The sequence below is a fragment of the Thalia democratica genome, unplaced genomic scaffold (assembly GCF_965202585.1).
Source record: "Thalia democratica unplaced genomic scaffold, ktThaDemo2.hap1.1 HAP1_SCAFFOLD_404, whole genome shotgun sequence".
Taxonomy (NCBI): domain Eukaryota; kingdom Metazoa; phylum Chordata; class Thaliacea; order Salpida; family Salpidae; genus Thalia; species Thalia democratica.
In genome coordinates, this window is record NW_028139471.1 from 28347 (window position 1) to 51516 (window position 23170).

The following is a 23170-nucleotide window of genomic DNA, read 5'->3' on the forward strand; positions in this document are numbered from 1 at the left end:
TCTATGTAATATAAGTATTTTCTTTGTTAGCCATAACACTGTTCATATATCAAATAACAAGGCATTTTACCTATGTAAAATGAATAATACAGGTACGCGTGGGCCTTATGTTATATACGTAAAAGTGTGTGATATTTGACTCTCAGTTATTGTATTACTGATAATAAATACTTTATATCTTAATCTTTAAATATAGATCATCAGTTTGGTTTTAATTGTCTAATTAAGCTTTCAATAAATAGCTAATTATCACTAGTTCACCCTTTTATTAACTTATTTTTCTACATTAACTTTGTTTATTTTATACTAATCACTTTGTTGATCAGTGTTTCTTAAGTAAAAAATTAAGTATGCATTCAGTTTTAATCAATACCTTACTGCGCTTAAAATAAATTTATATTAAAATTACTTTCAATTCTTAATGTTTGATTTTTAATTATCATCTTGTTGCGCTGTTTCATATGGTTATTTCCAATTTTATGTCTTAAACAACAAACGGTATGTTACAATTAAAGTCAATCAAAGTATAATGAGTCTAAACCAAATACTGGCAAAGTTATAAAACTACGCCAATCAAGTAACCATTTCAATTTCGAGGTCGTATTTTGTTTTTTCAACTTATTTTTTTGAAATTTATATATAATGAAAGGTTAGAAAACTGTGAAGTGGATTTATTTAGCCTCATATTCTTTAGTTTTAATTTATTTATTGGTCAATCGAAGTCTTACCTACCAAAAAAGGATCATGTTTTAGTTAATGTTTCATTGTTATTACTGTAGAATTACTTGAGTTTGTTTAAACATTATTATGGTTTTTTCTATTTGAATTTGTTTATGGTTTAGTTTATTCTAACGTTTGTTAATAAATCAAATTCTTTATTATACTTTAAATTTATTCTTTCCTAATTTAATTCTACTTCGATAAATTTTTAGTTTGACACTTCATTGATTTTTGATGTTACTGTAAAATAATTTTAAGGCTTATTGAAAAACTTTTCCACGGGTTCTCTTCAGTTAATAATGTTCGTAAATAAGTTAAGTTATTTCAAGTCCAAGTAATTAAGAATGTTCTTTTAAGCGCAAATAATTTCCACTTAACTACCAATTAAGTTTAATTTCTCATAAAAAACCTCTTAGTTTGTCCACATAGAGTTGTATGCGTTGTTATAGTAACGAAATGCCTTTTTTTGTCTATTTAACTTAGGTATTTTAGTTGAAATTCACTTAGTCTTAATACCCACTAATATTACGTCATCTTCTAGTCTTACTTAGTATGCTAACTTTCTATTAGTTTTTCATATCGTTTAAAGTGTCTAGGTGTATGGATAAAGAGCTTCTAGCTTTTTCTTAGTTTTTGCACTGTTGTTAGTAATTTATTACACTAATTTATATTTTTTATTAATGAGCTGTAGAACTATTTGCTTGGTTTGATTTTGGTTGCTTTGCTCAATAAGATAAATAATGTGGAAGTCTATGCATGTGTTTATATTTAATTTAAGTTAAGCATATGTTTACGAATATTCTTTTATTTTACTTCATAACGTAACTCATTCTACAAACTATCCTACTTTGAATTACCTTATCTAGTTAGACAATTTACTCTGCATCTACTAATACCAGTTCAGTTTTTTGGTGCTTTAAAAAAGTCATACAAGCATTTTGTTTCTGAACTGTACATAATATTGATTAAATAAAGGTAGTTATAAATTTATTAATGTTTTATGTAAGGAGGTATAGTTATGTTATCTTTGTTAACTATGTTATTTAAAGAGGTTAGAAAATTAGGTATTGTCTTAAGCTCTATCAGTTTTTGTTTATTCTTTTCAGTGGCTACTCATTCCTAAAATATCTTTGTTTAATTCAATAGCTATTGAGCTTATATTTTCTTGAGTTTTTGGGTCTTTTCTAAAAGGTAGTTGTAGTAGTATTAATTTCGTAAGTAAGTCGTGTATTCTGTCCTAAATTTCAAGTACTTAAGCAATGTCGTTAAGGTACACACTTTAAGATTCTAAAAATTCTATTTGAAGTTGAGCATACGAAAGCATGATCTTAATACTCTTAACCTAAATAAAGTACATTTGTTTATTGAAAATACACAGAAACTGTACCAGATATCAAAAAATTCTTTGTTTGTATTTTCGATGAACTTTCATTTATAAGCTTAATAATTAATGGGGTTAATTAACTTTAAATTTAACTTTATTAATTTTAGGTTAAAATTACATTAATAAATTTTATTTCCCTTTAATTTTGAAACTGCAAACAGCGTGTTCGATTATACTATTAAACAGGAACAGTTTCTTTTTGATTATGATTAACAGTTTACATCTGCACATCCTAATTTTATGCTTACTTTTCTGAAGTTGCTAGCTTATCATTTAAAGTCGTATTTTTGTTTGATATAAAACATTGTTTTTCGCAGTGAAACGGAAGAAAAGTTTATCTTATGGTTATCTTATCTATGGTTCAAATTTCAGTCTATAACAAGTAAACTTTTAAAATTTAATTAGTTTTTTAACATTAAGTTTACTTTTAGTTTGCTTTGCTTGTACTTTCTATTGCAGGTTAATAAGTTGAATATTAGGGTTCTTGTTTAAGTTTTAATGTGGATTTTAAACGTCATTTAACATTTATTATGGTTCAGAATTTAAATTTGTTAACATTTCATTTATTTGTTTTTTGAATATTTCTTATTCTAGTTTTTATTGTAATCGTGTTTGGTATTCTCTAGTCACGATAAATTCTACTAGTTTTTTTTTTGATATTTTACAGATATCATATGCCACTTCAAGTCATTTTATTTATCATTATTTATCATGAGGTTTGTCTAATACAAATCTGACTTTTTTGTAAATATAAATATTCATCCTATTATAATTGTTGTTTTTCTGTATTCGTTAATGTTTTATACAAAAGTTTTTACATATGTTGTGTAGCTTTGACTTATTCCTCTAATGAGTTGTTATGTTTTATTTGTCTAGTTTTCTTTGCGTTTTCTAAAATTAATATAAGTAAGTTAGTTTAAATTAGATAAACTAGTTTTGTTTTTTATATATATTTTTTTTATCGAATTTCATCTTTTAACTGATGTGTTTTGCTGTTTTTGTAGTAATTTTACTGCAACATACTTGGTTATCTATTTTATTTTAGTTACATAAATGACTTTTTTTCTAAGATTAATAGTTTTTATTTCTGCAGTTACAAGTTTTATTCCTACCTTTGTTTTATTTTTGTTTGCATTCATTATTATTGTTATATCTTTCAGGTTTTATTTTATGTTTTTGAAAACTTTATGTCTTGTGTTAACAATGTATCAATTGTTGTCGGAGATACGTTGTACATTAAGATTTGGTTTTATTTTTTTGTACATCTTAAAACCATTCAATCTATTTTGTACCAGTATATTATTTTGGATACTCTTTTAAGTTTTATTTTAATAATTTCTGAGCTTTTTAGGTTTTCAATCTCGTTAAATGTTGAAATCATATTTGTGATAGATCAGTAAGTTATTTGTTGTGCTGTCTTAAGATTTCTGCAATCATTTAATGAGCAAATATTAAAAGTAACGTACAAATATCATATTTAAACTGTGGTTTTTAGTATTATAAAATGGATATTTATTACAAATTTTGTATATTTGTATTAAATAATCTATTTATTATGCTCTAAATCAAGTTCAACAATTTTATGGTACTAATTAAGAGTGACATTGTTGTTTTATGTCGTTGCTATGGTTTTCTTGAACTAATCTTGTTTGTTTGTTGTATTTTCGCCTGTTAAAATTTCATGTCTAAAACATTGTTAACTTATATTTTGTCATTATTAAAAACACTTTGAGTTAGTTTTTTGCCTAAAACAAAATAAAGCAACTTCAAACAACCCACTTAAGGACTTTCATAGCTTTTTTACTTTTCTAAAGCTAAGTTGTTTATTGTCATCAGCTGAAATTGCTTTATTTGAATCTTTATTATTTTAGAAAAGTTGTACGTATTTCTAGAGAATTACAAATCTTAGAATATTGTGAATAAATGTGAACATTTTAAAGCCAATCAGTTTCTATAACTGCAGTTGAACTACACCTGATGAGCGTGTAACTCAACAGTTTGTATTTTTATTGATTTAATTTACCTATTCATGATCCTATTAAATGTTCTTAATTTATATAATATTAAGAGTCATTTTTGAGTATTAAACTAAAGTTTTATACATTTAAGTAAGCTATAACTTTAGCTGCTAAAAAGCGTTTTATAATTATGAATCACAGTTAAAAAATATTGTAAATCAATAGATTGACGTAAGATAGTAGTTTATAAATGATTACAATATTCATTAAGAGTTTGTTTAATAGACTGACCCAATTTACTTTAATTCTTATTTTAAATCAGTTGATATTGATTCAGTCTTAAAGTAAGTAGTAAGGGTTAATTCATGTTTGTTTTCTATGTTTAAACTTTTACGGTTTGTAGTCTAAAGTTTAAAGAAGACATCATGTTGTAATGTTCGTAAATTATTAAACTTTCCATGTTATTAGTTACTTTAATTCAAATTTTTTTTTTAATTTAACCCAAAGTCTTTTAAATGTTCTTAATTGTTGAAATGACGTAACAATCAAGATATCTGATTTTAAATTTTCTTATTTTCGTTTGTAACGTTAAAACATTATTAATTCTTTTTTTATATTTCCAATAAACTGTTTTTATTCTATCTTTAAAATGAGTTAATATTTTAGTTTACACGACAATCAAAAATCTGCTTAAACTTTAAATTAAATTCGAAAAATATTTTCTCACCACGAATTTCCTTTTTTGAGTTATGTGAACGTACTTTTGATAGTTTTTTATTCTGGGTTGCTTTAATTTATTGCTGTATGATGCTGATTTTGTTTCACACAATAAGTTTGTTGGTTATATGTTTTTTTTTTACTTACATAAATGACATTTTTCTTAAAACTTGCAGTTACTTTTGTTCTTACCTTTGTTTTATTTTCATTTGCATTCATCATTATTTTTATATATTTCTCAGGTTTCTTTATTGTATGTTTTTGAAAACTTTATGTCTTGTGTTAGCAATGTATCAATTGTTGTCAGAGATACGTTGTACATTAAGCTTGAGTTATTTTCTTGTACATCTTAAAGCCATTTTTAAAACTTTTTTGTACCAGACCATGATTTTAGATACTCTTAAGTTTGAATTTAAATACTGAAATTAATCAATATTCCGAATTTTTTAGGTTTTCAATCTCAATTTTTTGGGTTTCAATTGATATATGAGGTCATACCTGTGATAAATCAGTAACTAGTTTGTTGTGCTTTCTATAGATTTTTGCTTTTAAATTTTTTTCAATTTTAAGTTTTCAATATATTTAATTACTGCCGTCATATAACGAGCAAATATTTTAAACACAAAAGTAACATACAAAGTTTCATATTCAAACTGTGGTTTTTAGTATTATAAGATGGATATTTACTACAAATTATGTATATTTGTATTAAATGATCCATATATTATACTCTAAATCAAGTTCAACAATTTTATAGAACTAATTCAGAGTGACATTGTTGTTTTATGTTGTTGCTATGGTTTTCTTGAACTAATCTTGTTTGTTCGTTGTATCGTCCCCTGTTAATATTCCATGTCTAAAATTTTTTTATTTTGTGTTATTTAGTTGTTGCATTAGTTTTTTGCCTAAAATATACCAAGTTTAAATACAAAATTTAAGGGATTTTGTAACCGTTTAGATTTCAGTTTACTTTGAGTTTGCTAAAAAGTTTAATTGAAGCTGAGTCATCAGCTGAGTAACTTTTTAAAGTCAGTATAAACGTTGTATTTGTACAAACTGTTACTTTTAAATCTTTTAAAAATACGTAGAATATCTCATTGAGGCAAATACTCAATACGCTAGATATGCTTTTTACAATGTGTTATGGATATTGCCAATGGACCATAACTTTTTATCTTTTTTTGTTTACAATAAAAGTTTCTTTAAACTAATGTTTATAAACTTGCTCTTGGTAATGGTGCTTATAAAATGATTATTTTATCGTTAATATTTAACTTTCGTTAAATTACATTCAGTTTTCTATAACTGCAATTGTAACACGCCTGGAGTGTTTGTAATTCAGCAGTTTTTGTTTTTAATGATTATATTTAATTAATATACTCCTATTAGTTTTTATAAAGTTAAGAGTCACTTATGAGTTTTTAAACAATAGTTTTTATGTATGACTAACTAGTACATTTTATAATATTTAAGCTAACTATTACTTAAGCTGTTCAAAAAAATTTAATTATGAATCATAGTTAGAAATATTTTTACATAAATGGCTGACTTTAACTAACAGTTTACAAATGATTACAATATACCTTAAGAGACCGACCCTGTTTTCTATTTACTTTAATTCTTGATTTATACCATCATTTAATTTATATTTGTTAAGAAATTAATTTTTAAATATTATAAGTGTTCAAGTCCGCACATATTTAGTATAGAGATTAACTGTTCTGTAAGCTATTATAAAAATAAGGTTATAAAAAATAAAACAACTTTGTTATTTTGATAAAGACCATGTAAAGGTTAAAACATTGTAAATAAATACTGCAGTTTAACAAATTTTATCAAGTTCAACTCGTGAACTCGGAGTATAACCAGTATATTGATTTGACTTTTCTTTCTTTTAAGCATTTGTATCAACTGAGCTTGATGTACTCCGGGCTACTTGGGTCTACAGGTTCGGCAGTTTCGACAAGAGCCAGATTCGCAAAAGCTTCGGGGCCATCTTTATCTTTAGTTGCTACCTCGGCCTGCGAGTGCGGGAAGGTTTAAGAGCTAATAACCTCTTCGTTTTACTTATAAGATTACTTTCAATATAGACTAACAAGTATCTATATGCTTTATTTTACATAAAAATAAAAGACACAATAAGAAAGGTTTACTACTTTAGAAGTCTCCTTGCAGTTCACGATTATAATTGTGCTGTAACGAATACTTCCTCGTTGACACCGGATGTAGAGCGAGATAAAAAGGTACAACATTGAAATAAAGAAAGGAAAGATAGAAGTAATAAGTTTATGCCACCGAATGTGTAGGCTTATACGTTGAGTTCAATGTTCAAAATGACCAGAACTGGAAGTTTGTTGCTGGAGGACAGCTTGTCTGCTACAGTATGCGTATAACTCAAATCGAGCTGTACGCCCCGTCGACACTGCTAAAGTAGGTATGCAAAATGTATATAGATCAAGATATAAAAACTACGTCATTTAGTAGTAAAGTTGTGAAGTAAAGTACAAAGTAAATGTTTTAGATAAACAAACAAATACTTGAATAAGAAGGTTTTGCCGGAGATCATCTAGCTTTTCCAAGATAACGCTCAATGAGCCAAGTGACGTGGAGCTGCTTTCATCTTGACATGAAGTCGGTAAAACTTGCTCTCTCATTAACTCGGCTGCTTATGTACACCTCGTTTGCATGATCAAAGCATGGTTCTAATTATAACATGCTGATAGAAGCATGATACCCGGCGTGAATAGTTAACTCTACATGGCATTAAGAAAAGTGCGTCAACTAGCGTGACTAGCGATTGTTTTTATTTGTTCGAAACCAAATTGTTTTCTTTTAATTATTATTAAGCGTAAATAATTATACAATTAATCTATTTATAAACTAACTCGACTTTTGGAGGACTATCGAAGCGAAAACAATAAAATTTTCAGGACTGAGTAAGTTTTATGAAATCAAGCAAATAGTATTATACTTCTCAAAAAATTGTTCTATTCAATATAAAGAATTTAAGCTTTAAACTTTATTTTAAGAACAGTTAATGACAGAAAAATAAAAAAAAATCATAAAATAAGCTAATCATTTTAAATATAAAATTTAATTTAAACCTCAACTTAAACGAATTACGAGATACTCCATAATCAAGTGTCACAAAATACACTTGAAATTAAAATGAAATTACAAAGGGGATTTATCTAAATTGTATAAAGTACATTTTTTGATAAATATAAACTAATCATGATAAATAAAAAGTTGAATTTAAACCTCAAAATAAACGAATTACGAGAAGCTCAACGATCAAAAATATATTATTATAATATGTTAAAAATATGTAAAAATATATTATATGTTTGATTCAAAATATTTTTTTTCTGAAAAATTAGCTTCTTTATTTATACTACTTTTTTGATTGATGTCAATCTGCAACACCCCTTTAACACTTAACAAAAAGACAACAATCAAGCGTCAAAAAATATAAATTAAGTTAAAAACGAGATTCATTCAAAATGCATTAAGCACATTTAATTTTAACTTTTTAATAATCTTTAAATTTCTTCAGCAAGGAGTGGTAATTCAGTACGCTTACAACGAGCCATTTACGAGAACTTCCAGCAAAATTCACTTCAACTTGAAAGGTTTGATTAGATTAGAAATTTTTTATTCAATATTTTTCAAACAAAAGCTACGTTACGACCATTCCAGTATGAGACTAAAACTTTAAAAGTTCGTACACCACATAAAAAATAAACTTTTAACTATTTGAAAATTTTTAAATATATTCAAGTATTTGTATTAACTCTAACGTAGTATTAGAAAAATGATGTATAATTTAAAATTCACAGATGGAAACTTTTAAACTGTTAACAGTGTAAACAACTAACAAAACGTACATGAAAATTTCAAAAATTTAGTTTGACTTTAAAAAAATAACTCAAAAACTATTCTTTTGTTTAAACAACAAAATCAGATTATAGTTGCAGAAAATATATTTTTATTCCAGTATCGGCCGCATTGGAAGACACTGCCGATGAGATCGTGTCGAAACTGCAGGGATCATCCGAAGTGTTTTCAGGATATTCAGGATCAGGAGAAGGTTCCGGTGACGTCACACCTGAGAACGCGACCTTCCCCAACCTGACACTGGGAGAAAAGAGGGTCCTGTACTCGAGGATCAACATCAGATACAAGAACGGTTTGATTTTGAAACCACGAGTTGAAGTTCATACTTGACTCGCGTTTTTGATAAAGCTATGAATATGTTTTAAATCGGTGATAGCACAAAACATTTTCAATTATTTCGAAATCATTCAGATCAAAATGTCGCCGATGTAAACTGTGTAAAAGACTTTTTTAGTAAAAAAACTTTAGAGAACGTTTATAAGCTATGCAAACTTGAGCATGTTTGTCACATATTTTTTCAAAAACTTTCAAGCTACATTTAATTACTTTCCACAGAAACGGACTTGCTGGAATCGTTGGAAGAGTTGAGGTTGGTGTTGGACGTTGAGAGCGTCGAAGTGCACGATCATCATTACGACGAGTGGGCGGGCTTCATCAAACTCTACTGCGATCTCACTATGAGTTCGTGCGAATACGTCGACGGAGGAGGTTTGTTTTCCATATTTTTTACAAAAATTCCAAGTTCATTTTTATTCCAATAAACGTGGTCGTATAAACATGAAAAAATTTAAACAAGTATTTTCTTTAACTTTATTTTAAAGTTGTTTAATATACTGCGAAAACTTAAGAGTATTCACAAGTCTCACTTTCGTCAAATAAAAAATACTCCTGCAGTTTAATAACAAAACTGTTATAAAACTAATAGTACAAGCAACAGCCTGCAAACAATTTTCCTTCCATAACATCTACTATCTAAAACATAATTATGTTTACGACATCATTTAAATCAATAACATTCGACATTCCGCCAGGATCCGGGGAGGGATCCGGCGAGGGATCCGGATCGATGAGATCGCTCGTGAGCTACAGAACGGCTTTGAGATCGAGCGAGGAAGTATTGCTGAAGATTGTGACGAGGAGGAACCACCACCAGGAGGCGAGGTCACTCATGCGGAAAGTGAAGACGGCGGCGGCGGCGGGCGCGGAAATCGGTGACACGATCGAACTGTGCGACACTCAGATATACGGTGAGCTGCTTGAACAAAACAACATAAAGAACAATTAATTATTGTCGTATTTAAAATAAAGTTTTAGTTATTTATCAAAAAACATAATTTTAAAACGATTGGTTTAACACTTTTTGGTTCAACTTAGAATTTGTGGAACAATTTTTGGAAGTACTAAGCTTATAGATTTATTCAAAAATATATAACAAAAAACTGTTTAATTTAAGTTTCTCTCTGTACAAAAGCTTTGTTTAACTTTTTCTAATTGCTTGTTTTTCCGACAGTCCTGCCACCTTGGACTGAAGTCGAACCAACCGTACCAGTTACGACACCTGAGGCCACCACAGTTCCTGAAATAACCACTCAGCAGTTGAACACGACAGCTGACGTCACTACTAGTGAGTTCGTTTTATCAAAAAAAAATTACTGTTTAATACGTTTCGTGTGTGTTTTTTTACAATTTTTAACGTTTTAAATACGTGCAGAAGTAAAGCAGTAAATTAATTTGTTGGTTCGTATACAGTGTAGTTGAAAGTTATGAATAAAATAACTGTTTGTTTTGTTTCGTTTAATGGTTGCTAATATACGTAAAAATCTTTTTTTTTGCCATAGAAGAAAATTAATGTATTAGTTAACGAATTTTTTCTTTATTTTAAATAGTAAAGAGTATACGAACCTTAACTTTTCTGTGATAAGTAAATAGTTAGAATGAAATAAACAATTTAAAGCGACCTTTCTACTAAACAAATAGAAAATAAATTTTAGTTTTTCCCTTTAAAGTTAATCAAATAACACCTAGTTATTATCAACAAAAAAGAAAAGTTAGCTAAACTAGTACTACAATTTTTTTAGGTAATGTTTGACAATTTATAATTACAAAAAGTAACAATCAAATAAATTCACAGGATTTAGGGAGCCGTCAACAGTTGGTCCACCTAGTGGTTGGTTGTTGATCGCGCTTGCTGTCGCCCTATTGGTCGCCATTGTCGCGTTGTCTGTGATGTCATACATAAAAGCTACAAAGTGAGTTTATTTGTATGTAAATATATACATATGTTTATTTTTAATAAATATTTATTATATCTGTAATGTCACATATCAAAGCTACATAGTGAGTTATGTACGTGTGTTATTTTTGTTTACAATTGTTTATTTTGTTTTGTCTGTGACGCCATACGTAAAAGCTACAAATTGAGTTGTTTGTAACCAATAAGACGTTGTAAGTATTACTTGTAAATGTACAAACAAGAATATTTGTCGAATAAAAGAAGCTTAAAGTATTAAAATCTTTCAAAGCAAACTGTTATCATTGTTTTAGCTAAAGGCTTTCATGATAGTTAATGTGGCTTACAACGTATTTTCTATCTATTTATACAACTATATCTTTGTGCATTTTTTTGTATCGAAGTTTTTAGCTAGTGTTTGCACATAAACGAAGTTCTTAAAAACTCTAGTTTTTCAGTTTAATTTTTTTAAATAACGTTTTATTTTTACAGGCAAGGAAGCTACTCTCCGGCAGCTGCAGAAGCCGGACAAGCTTGAAAAAAAACAAAACTTTAAAAAAATTCAATGTACGCTACAAAGGGCCGAGCTTGGAAAATACAAAAGAAAAACTGATAAAACATTTTTTAAAATTTTATTTTTATACTAATTCGCTTAAACACTAATAAACTGTAATTTGGATTATAAACACAAGTTGTTTTAATGTATTTTTAGCTTTCAGGTAGATATTGTTTGTTGAGCGACAAAAATAATAGACGTTCAAATAATTGGCACTAGGACCATGTGTACGAGGAAACTTTGTTTAACGCTGTAGAAAACAAAACGTTTATTCAAAACTAATTCGAAACCAAATCGTAACATAGCTTAAAAAGTGATTAAATGTAGTTAGTGAAAAATTAATTTTTAAATAAAAAGATATTAAAAATCTGTACAAAAGAGCCTCCCTAGTGTAATGTTATAACCTAGTAATTTAATACAGTTGTAAATTGTTTTATGTGTATGATGAATAATAGATAAACTTAACTAAAAGTTAACTACTGGCTTTAAAATTTGTATTAAACTTCATGACAATTAGTATTACTAGTATTGGACCAATCATTTAAATATTGTGCAGATGAGTTGTTTTGAAAACAGTCTATCGAAAACAAAAAAAGACAAAGTTGTCTTTAGTTTAAGTATAAAATTATACTTCAGTAGCATTAATTAGACTCAAAGAATTATAGCGTGTTTTGACTGTTTTCCTGGGTGACATCTGAAAAACTAAAACTGTAAGAAAACGTAACAAAAAGGCGATTTAATGTGGTTTTAATTTTCAACACCGACTAAAAGTTCATATTCAGCTGTTAGCTTTTTTCTGTCAAATAAAGTTTAGTTAATAGTTTTTTTAACAATAAAGACGTAGTTTTATAAGTTTTTTTTTCAGAAAATAAAAATTAACTAATCAAGTAGTTTTAAAATGTTTTTATTAGAAAATAATGTGTACGTTATGTAAAAATTTTATAGCAGCGAAAGCTTCACATTTTAAAAATGAAACTTTTCATTCAAAATATGATAATCAAAGTGTTCTATATAACTATTTAAAAATTATAATACAGCTCAAAGGATTTCCTTTTAAAGATTCGCAACGTTCGTAGTTGTAATATTTTTATATAGTTTATACGTTTTTTGGTTTAACTAAGTAATTTACTTACATAGAATTATATATGTTGTTTTGTTTTTAATACAAGTTAATAGCTAGTTTTGATTAGCACTTTGTTTTTAGTTTCTTATATATAAAGGGTTTAAAAATACATTTTAACTCAACAATGTAAGGCAATACTTTTACATATTCAGTATTAACTGAACTTAGGTTTGTATTTTGATTATTAAATAATAATAATAAAGAACTGGACTACATAACAACACTTTTCATTATGTTTTACTATTGTTTTCAAGTTTATTAAAGTTTGAATACTTTTACGCACCTGAAAAAAAAATTGAGACAGTTATGTTACGTAGTTTTCCAAAAGGTATCACTAAAAGTTACTACAGAAACTACTCTATTTATTGAAGAAAAATTATTGTGTTAACTCACTGAAAAAACTCTAGACACGCCCCTGCATTATGCTCTGTCATAGTGTATTCAAAGCAACAACCTTGTTAACAAATCCACGGTGTTCACCTTAGGTTTAGATTTTAAATTAATTTGACTTGTTTCGAGCATACTGTTAGTATAATGTTGCCAAATGCTTTACTAAGTTTTTATTTATCAAAATAGTTTTGTTTGCTTGATAGTATTACTTATGTTTTAAATTCACAACAGTTAAACTACTTTTGTTAAAATAAGTATTTTAGATTTTTTGGTTTGGTGTTTAGACTTAAAAGTTTTTATTGTTTTTTATGGCTTACTTAAATCATAGGTTTTTAGAATTTTAAAGCCTCTCTGCAGTGTACTACATGTATTAATAGTTATACATTTAATATTTTAAGAAATACAATATTTGCGATTTTTTATATTTACTTAATAATGTTAAAAACTATTAAAAAATAGCATAATTACTTAAATACTAAAGTTACACTCCATGCACATTTTGTGAAAAGTAAAACTCTTAGTATACTAATTTTACTATTTGAACTAAAATTTCATAGATGCTGTATTTTATTCTTTTATTTTGTACATGTCACTTTAAAAAAATATATATTTTTTTCGATAGTATTATTAATAATACAAAATGTCAATGAAGGCTACGGTCCTCTTTAAAATGATAAGCACTAACTTCACTGATTTAGTATGAGACTCTTTTGTAAGTTTTTGTAAAACTCATTGTAAATTAAAGTAAGTTTAACTGTTATGTTAAATACGTGTTTGTACAGTATGGAAATAATCAAAAAAAAAACTTTTACCGAAACTTAGTTTGCATAATAAAGTCTTGAAATAGTAAAATAGTATATGTTATTATCGTCTCTAGAAGTTGAGACCTTTTTGTTTGTTTTCGAACAATCAATGCACAAAATATATTTTTTTATGTCTGTTTACAAAGATTATTTCGCTATAGCAAAATTTATGAATATTCCAGGTTTTTTTAAAATACAATGTCAACTTTCAAGTTTATTTGCAACCCTGTAGATATTCTAGCAAATTTTTAAACTTACACTAGATCTTACGGAGTGTATGATAAAGAGCAAAAAAGGACCCACGCATATTTTAGGGGCGTTGTAAGACTTGAATTATATATTTCAAGACATTTTTAAACTTTCTGTACATTTTATCATTCTTCATTTTTTTGAGAAAATCGAGAAGTGCTTCCGTGAAACTTTAGTGAAAACGCGTAAAATGTGTTTTTGTGATGATTGCTACATGTACATAAACGTTCAGCTAAAAACTTGAAGGTCAAATTTTCAAGGTCCCATATAAATTACATACGGGTTTGTTCCTATGAAAAATATAATTAGTACAGTAGTGGTAAAATTTTTTTTTCAGTGTTGTCTTTATATGTGATTATGCACAAAAAGTTAAACCAAGATCTACTGCATGATTTATTATGGAAACAGATCACTCTACTGTTCACAGGTCGCTAGTAACAGTTTTGCCAGACATTATTAATATTTTTTGAGAGGTTATTATATTCTAGAATGTAAGTTGATTGTTTCAAAACTTGCTCAATACCTAATATTTCAGTTTAAACATTTATACAATTCATCACTAATTTTCAAGGTATAAATGACGTAAAAAGTAAATTTAACCCTTATCTTTATTTTAAAGTTGTTATTGATTCCAAACGCCTTACTTTAATTTTCTTTCAAAGGCTAAGCAACCCTTAAATTTGTTTATACACTTCCTGAAAAAGATTGAGAGCTATAATTAAGCGCGCTTGTGTAAAAAATTGACAGATGGTATTTTTAATAAAACGTTGGACACACCAAGTAAAAGTAGATATACATTACATACACACAATTTAAACAATTTATTGACAACAGAAAAACTTTGAATTTATCTACAACTCAACAGAATTTACTAAAATTTAAACAATAAACACTTTACTTCAAAATGCACATTTTAGGAATGCTTTAATTTGATATCCATCTGTAATATACATGATAAAACAATATTTTAATTAGATAAAAATTAAAAATAGTGACTACTAAAAGTGCTCAACACTCTGTGAACTATTTTTAAACCAAGCGAATATTTAACAAATGAAAACGCTGCAAAATAAGATCGGCCAATCAATGAAGACATCAGACTAGATTGAGCCAATCACAGAAGATCACTTGTTGATTGAGCCAATCAGAATCGTTTAAACTTCACCGGCCTCGCCTTCCTCGATGCCTTTGATGTAGAGGACGTTGTTGCATCTGTTTAAAAAATATTTAACTAAATTAAATAATATTTAATAATATATTAAATAATAATAAAAAATATTTAAAATTTTGTGAATTTGTCATAAATGGTGTAAGAAAAGTGAATCATGTTAAGCACCTACTTAATATTCTTCAAATACAAGAAAATTTAACGTACAGAACATTGTTGCATCTATTTAAAACAAATTTGTAGATAATTTGATTTCAACAAATATTTATTTGTAAGTTTGTTCAATGTAGAGAACATCCAATACTATTGTAAATGTAAAGAATTTATAACTATATAAAAATATGTCAAATTTCATAACCAAAAAAACTTATTTGATTTTTTTTTCAGCTTTAGACTTTTATATTTATTCACGTTTTTTTATGGCATACATTTTTTAACAGGGTTTCCACTCTTTGAATCAAAAAACTATTATATGTACGCTTAGTGTTTAACTGAGCTTTTCAAAATGCTTAATAAAAGTTTTTTTGCCTCTGGCATGTATACAATTTCTAAGAGTAGTGAAAGCTGGCCGTGAAGCTGAAAAAAAATTAACATTTCAAAATCAATAAAAATTTAGTTCTTGAAAAAAATTAGTTAAAAAACATTGAAAGTAGATAAACTAATTCTCATACAACATCTATACAAAAATATGTCCTGAAACTTTACAATATCCTTAAACTAACCAGAGTCAGCCTGAGTTTAAAAATAAATCACAATGTCCTGGATTTCTAAAAAAAAATTAATATCCTAAGTTATCCTTAAGTATTTTGAGTGAGTGGCAACCCTGTTTTAAGAACTATTCATCTATAAAAACAACAAAATGAATTCTGATACATGAAAATTATTCTTAAAAATTATATTTACAATACTATTCATCAAAACTATCTTTAAATACCTCTGTTTAAAACTTGAAACTTGAAAAATTTTAGAAAAACTTTAAGCTACGAACCAATTACAGGATTTCCACTCGTTTGTTCAAATTTCTAGGTTTTCCAAAATTCTTCCAAGTTTTAAAAGTACACAATTTTGGGTCTACTTTTAGTTTAATGTTAAGTTTAAGGTAAGAAACTGTGTTAAATAATATAAAAACATTGAAAAGATACTGTAAAGCTACTTTAAATATATTTAAAAAAAAAAAATTTTGATGATAACAAAATGTTTTTATTTATGTGATAGATTTTTTGAGTCAAATTGAAATTTTACTACTGAACATGTGAAAATTGTTAAAATTAGGTTTTTTTAGTGATTTTTGTTCAAAATGCCAAGTTTTGCCATGTTTTTTTCAAAATTTCACAAATTCCAGGTTTTTCTAGGTTTTTTTGCCTAAATTGTCAAATCCCAGGTTTTTCCAGGATTCCAGGTAAAGTGACAAACCTGCAATTAACAATATACAATTTCATACTACAACAAAATTAACAGATTTAAACAATATTTTGTAAGCTTTTATTTCAATTTAAAGATATTAAAAATAACAATAAACATTGAATATTCTTTTATATAAACAAAAAATTAAAATTTAATATATTTTTATGCAGATTATTGCATTATATATAAATAAATTTTATTAAAACATTCTTTGATAAAATCAATAAGAAGTAATATATTTAATTTACGCAAACCACCATTTTACTTTACTTTATTCTTTTTTTATTTTACTAAAACAACTGGATAAAACTATTACTGTACACATACACTCAAACTCTTTATAATTTTCATCTAATCTTATCCTATATATAAACAACTAATAACCTGATGAGAATTTCACCGAGGTTACCGGCTTTGTTTCCTTCAACAAACTCTTCGGTGTTTGCGAGTTGCATGTTCATGTAACCGTCAACGCTAACCAAATATCCTGATATAATAAATATAAGTTAAAAATATACAAACTATATTATATTGTAGTTGCATGTTCATGTAACAGTCAACACTCACCAAATATCCTGATATAAAAAATATAAGTTAAAAATATGCACACTATATTATATTGTAGTTGCATGTTCATGTAACAGTCAACACTCACCAAATATCCTGATATAAAAAATATAAGTTAAAAATATGCACACTATATTATATTGTAGTTGCATGTTCATGTATCCGTCAAAGCTCACCAAATATCCTGATATAAAAAATATAAGTTAAAAATATACACACTATATTATATTGTAGTTGCATGTTCATGTATCCGTCAAAGCTCACCAAATATCCTGATATAAAAAATATAAGTTAAAAATATACACACTATATTATATTGTAGTTGCATGTTCATGTAACAGTCAACACTCACCAAATATCCTGATATAAAAAATATAAGTTAAAAATATACACACTATATTATATTGTAGTTGCATGTTCATGTAACAGTCAACGCTCACCAAATATCCTGATATAAAAAGTATAAGTTAAAAATGTACACACTATATTATATTGTAGTTGCATATCCACCAAACATTGTACAATGTGAAAAACTTAAAAACACCAACACTTTATAACATTGTGAGTAAATAGTGTTTATTTCAAAAACATATCAATTAAGATCAAATACATATTCATTGTTGTTCACAAAGTATCCTGAGTTGATATATAATGTAAGTAAAATTTATTTTTAAATACATCTTTTCTATCATTTGTCAAAATATAGAAAAAAATACTGTTAATAATACTAGTTTTTGTGCATAAAGTATAAATTATGAGTGTTTATCAACACTTTAAGTTTTAGTATAGAAATTTAGAATGACCATTGACATATTCTTCAAAAAGTCAACCTAGTATTTTCTAAATCTCTGCTTAGATTTCCAATATTTTAGGAATAAAAACTCGGTGAATAAATATATGTTCAAGAAGACTTTCAAATGTGAACTAAAAACTCAATGATAATTAATTCAAACTATTTTTCAAACAAGCTTATTTCTATACATATGCTGTTGGAGAGTTTTTAAAAATTCTAATTTATTAAAAACTTATTGAAAAATATGTCTACAAACCACATAATTTCTAAATTAGTGCAGTATACTACAGATGCCACTTTTTGAAGCAAAAAAGCTATACATTGTATAACCTGTTATACATCAAACTAGTAATGTAACATAAAAAAATAAATATTCTGTATAAAAAGTAACATATTTTTAGTAAAGTAAAATACATATTTATTACTTAAAATAAAACTAGTAGGCCACTTGTATTTTTTAATTTATCAAATAATTAGTAACTAAAAGTCATGTTTTACATTATGTTTTAGTTTTAATAATAACTAAGAAAATAAATGGGTTACAACAAAAACTTGACACCTTAAACAACTTTTATAAAAACCTATAGTAATTAGGCAATAAAATAAATGATAATAACACTTTTTTAATGGTATTTTTCGTTTTTATTTATAAAATTAATGTACCAATTTAGCAAATTAATGTAATATTTTTCAAATAAATTTAAAAGACTAATACAAAACTTGTACAAAATAATTAATTTCAAAAATAAAATTCTCATTTAACAAATATCTAACATACAAGAGAACAAAAAGACTATTGAAATTAGATTGACCAATAGTAAAACATTCCATATTATTTATTAGTCAAGTAAGTTTTGTGCTTAGTAACAATTACTTCCATAAGATATAAAAGTGAATCATAACCTGATATTTAAAACTAAAATTTTTTATTTAAGATTATAATTTCTTCATTCAAAATGATTAATTAAAATAAACATGTAAACCAAATGGAACCTTTTACTTGACAAAATATTATTTTTCAGTATATAAAAGAATGTTAAATAAATATTATTCATTGTCAAAACTGTATTAAAATGTTAATACTCAATAATAATAAGGCCATAAAGGGGGGCACTTTTTTTACAATAATTAACTTAGGCTTTTATATGAAAGCTTTAAATACAAACTACAAGTCAGTTTTTATAGAATTCAAAAATATCATTTAACTTTTGAGATGTTTTATTTTATGTAAAAAGTTTCCAATACAAACGTATGGACCGCAAAAATTTTGATTTTTCAAAAAAATCAAATTTTTTGAGGTCAATTTTCTCAGAAATTTTAAAATTCACTAAAAATTTATCTCCTCCTTCATTTTTCAAACAATCTTCTTTAAAGTTTTAGGAAATGTTTCTTATGTTTAAAGGAAAAAACGTTACTTATGAATTTTAATAACTTCTAAAAATATAAACTTTATCACAAAAATTTTAATTTTTTTTTAAAATACATTTCTTCAATTTTTTTTTTAATTGTTAAGTAACGTTTTTTTTTATTGTATAAAGATTAGACTGTGAAATTTTGAAGATTGCTTGAAAAATGTAGGAGAAGATATATTTTAAATATAATAGTCTTTTTTTGCTGTTTTAGTTTTCCCTTCCCATAGGGAACCTATTATGCCGCCCGACTTTGACTGGTCATATCTCAAAACTAAATAGATTTTTTAAAACAATAAAAAGCATCTTGAAGCTTAGAAAAAACTCTATAAAATAAGATTAACTTGTAAAAATCATTGTTTACCTCCCTTATGGCCTTAACAATATATATAAATACAAATCTCTATTCTCCATACCCCACTTCAGATTCACAATGACTTTCCAGTGAGCAAAATAAAATATACAACACAACTAAACTTTACATTTTATTACATTATTTTTATGTAAACGTACCTCTATACTCCATACCCCATTTCAGCTTGACCATGACTGGCTTACCAGTGAGCTGGTTCAAAAACGGCTTTGGGTTCATTGGCATAGAAGACATGGTGACTATTTAGTAATGCTTTCTGTAAAAATAATGTCTACAGCTTTGACATCTTCTCTTGGTAGCGAATTATAGATTACAAAACTGTTTGAACTAGGCTAAAAAATAATCTTCAGAGTTTTTTTTTTCCATGTTGTAAGATATCAGTTTTGTTGCCATAATCAATAAAAGCAAAGTTTTTTTCAAAGCCATTCATAAATGTTTTGGTAAGTGTATCTTATCACTATGCACAATATGGATTTTTTTTCTACCTGCTTCAAATTTAAAGCTGAACAAGTTGGTATATCAGCGACTACAAAAACTCTATAGTTGCCAAAACGTATTGAAATAAGTTATAACTAAAGTGAGTTTACAAACTTTTAAATGTAATGCTACAAACTGATGAGAAAAGGTTTGAAAATACACATAATTCATCTTGAACAAATTATTAAACATTTTAATTAAACTAAAAGCAATTTTGTAAAATTTAGAGGTAAATACTTGTTTTATATACTTTTTAAATGTTTTCAAATGTATTTTACATGAGCACAATGAACTACTGTAGCTTGAATATTAAACAGTACGTTCAAACAAACATCGATAATGTAGTAAAAAAGGAAGAAATTGAGAAAAACTTAAAAAAGTTTTAGATACAAAGTTAAAAAAAGTTTGTACGAAAAAAGTATTTAAGCTTTAACTTTATCTTAATTAAAAAACACATAATTGAAGAAATTCTTAAGTGATAAACATTTTAAATAAATTAAAAACAGTTTTGTAAAATTTACATTTCAATACTTGTTTTGTATAATTTTTAGATGCTGTCAAATGTAGTTTGTATGAGCATAATGAATTTTTCAACTTCAATTTTAACTAAATAGTGTTTAACTAAGTATCATTTCTACAGTTAAAAAAGTAAAACTTTAAAAAAAACTATAAAAAGAATCAATAAAAGAATCATCAAATAAAAATAAGATTTAAACAAGTAAATTTATCTTTTACAAAGTAAAAAAAAGTAATGTTTAACACTGCGTAAAATAAAAAATACTTTATGCTGGAAAAAGTTAAAAATCGCTCTGCTATGCTTACATAGTGTTTCAATTTGTAGTTTTCAATGAATTCTGGAAAATCTTACATTTTAATGTGACATCACAACAAGAAAGCTTTTTGGAAAATAATTTTCTGCCTGGGCAAACTCATTTGTAAAAAGTAGTTGTAGAAGAAGGAGCACTAGGTTCTGGACTCTATTTTTTCTATCTTTCATTGTGCAGTTTGAGTACACTAAACAAAGTACTGCATCTATTAATTGTCAATGTTGCTTAAGACAAATCTTGTTATTGATGATTATTTTTACTGTTGTCTTATCTTCTAAAACATTAATTTCTTTATATTTTCTGAGAAAGTTTAAGAAATCACTTGATCTATAAAATATTTTGAAAAGTACTTTTTCAATGAATATTCTTTTGAGAAAAGCACTTGTAGTAGTAACATTTGTCAACTCTAAAACTATTTTTTTCTTTTTTTATTCTGTTTAAGTAAGCTTTGTAAAACACTTAGCAAACTCTATTTGAATGTCAATATACTTGAAGACAAAACCAGTTCTAGATAGTTGTTGCTCATTTAATCTTTTACAACTCTTATATTTCTACATTGTTTGAGTAACTTAAAGAAAGCATTTGACATAGTTTGGGTATCAACAGTCTTGAAATTTATGTTGATAACTAATATTTACTTTCTTATGCAAAACCTATGAATTGATCTTGTAATTCATCATAGAATGAATGTATCTTCATTGATAAAAATTGGCTCACAAGTATGACAACATCAATTGGCTTGACTGCACTTACATGATGCTAGAAAAAAATCATCAAGAAGCTTTAAAAACTTGCATCTCAGTCTTTGAAACACCATTATAAAGTTAACTGAGTAAAAGAATGCTTTGAAAAATCTTTTTAACCTCTGTAAGAACTTGTGAGCCATCTTTATAAGTTGTAACTATTCCTATAGGTTGAGTTTAGAAAATGGATCAAACTTTTATGGATTCTGTTTGGATGATGAGTACCTACTACAGCAGCTGTTGAGGTTAGTTTGTTTAATAGTTAATTAGATTGTTTGAATTTGTGCAAAACTTAGTATTTTTTGCCAGGGTTACCAGTCAGACTAGTTGAATATAAGAAAATTAAGGTTTTTTGGATATTTTTAATAAATCATGATTCTTAAGATTTTATATTTTCTACTTATTAATTGTTAGCCCTTTTTTTATTATTAAAATTTTGAATACTTGAACAACATTAAGCTTTAGAAATTAATTGAATTTTGCACAAATTCAGACTAGCACTTTCTATTCATAGAGCTGTAACCTTGGTTTATGCCTTAAACATATATTTGTCTTGTTGGGCTTCAATATGCTAAGATTACTAAGCTACCTTTAAAGAAAACTTAAATAAGGCTCAAACATAAATAAAATCAATAAAAACATTGTGGTAAATTTTATAAGCTTTTGCAAAAAAGCATTGCATTCTTGAATGAAGCCCAAAGAGACAGCAAGCTAAGTAATATAGTTATAATAAAGTTGAATAAATTGTATTAATATAGTTTAAATATTATTAGATTAATGATATATTTAGTAAGAAGTATTTCTTAAACTGTGCATGCAAGATAAGTAGCATTTAAAACAAAATTGTAGTACTATACTTGTATTAGTTTCAAAAGATAATTAAATTTTTTACAAATTAATAGAATTAAACCATATCAGGATTAGGTTTTTTAGTTAACAAAATGGAAAAATGTTCCAAATTTTAAGTTTGCATTCATACATTTACAAAGCAGTTAACAGCAAGCAAAGTTTGAAGGTTGTTAGTGCATATGTGTATGAGGTTTACTTTTGTTTTAAGTTTTTCTGTTCTTCTATTACTTACTTCTTTCTAATCTTTTATCTATCAACAATTTCTTTTGTTCATATGAATGCACTAACAAGCTTTTATCAACAACTTGCTGTACTGTTTTCTGTGAGTGTCAAAGATAGATCATTTCTTTAAAGATAAAAAGGTTTAATGCTAATGGAACAACACTAAATATAGTTAAAAACTCAATGTACTTTTGTTAAGACAAAATTTTGGGAATAGTATAACTTTTTTTTGTTATATCAGGTTAATACAGACATAAAGGTTTTAAATGATGAGTATTTAAGATGCAATATTGACAAATTTTGAAATGATT

The 23170-nt window shown here is 26.5% G+C and overlaps 1 protein-coding gene across 1 annotated transcript; it reads right to left on the bottom strand.

Annotated features, from left to right (window-relative positions):
• Nucleotides 1-14841: 14841 nt before the first annotated feature.
• Nucleotides 14842-20151, bottom strand: LOC145846294 (small nuclear ribonucleoprotein F-like). Its single transcript, XM_082953171.1, has 3 exons — nt 19882-20151; nt 16984-17086; nt 14842-15239 (listed from the first exon to the last, which is right to left on the bottom strand). The coding sequence occupies exons 1-3, from the start codon at nt 19973-19975 to the stop codon at nt 15182-15184; spliced, it is 255 nt and encodes an 84-aa protein (XP_082809297.1). The 5' UTR covers nt 19976-20151; the 3' UTR covers nt 14842-15181.
• Nucleotides 20152-23170: the final 3019 nt, after the last annotated feature.

Excerpts from the sequence above, each read along its gene's own strand:
- LOC145846294 (XM_082953171.1), bottom strand. The coding sequence starts at position 19,975 with ATGTCTTCTATGCCAATGAACCCAAAGCCGTTTTTGAACCAGCTCACT. Across the intron at positions 17,087-19,881 it reads ATGGGGTATGGAGTATAGAG|GATATTTGGTTAGCGTTGAC; the intron begins GTACGTTTACAT and ends TTATTATATCAG. Across the intron at positions 15,240-16,983 it reads CTCGGTGAAATTCTCATCAG|ATGCAACAACGTCCTCTACA; the intron begins GTTATTAGTTGT and ends TTTTTTAAACAG.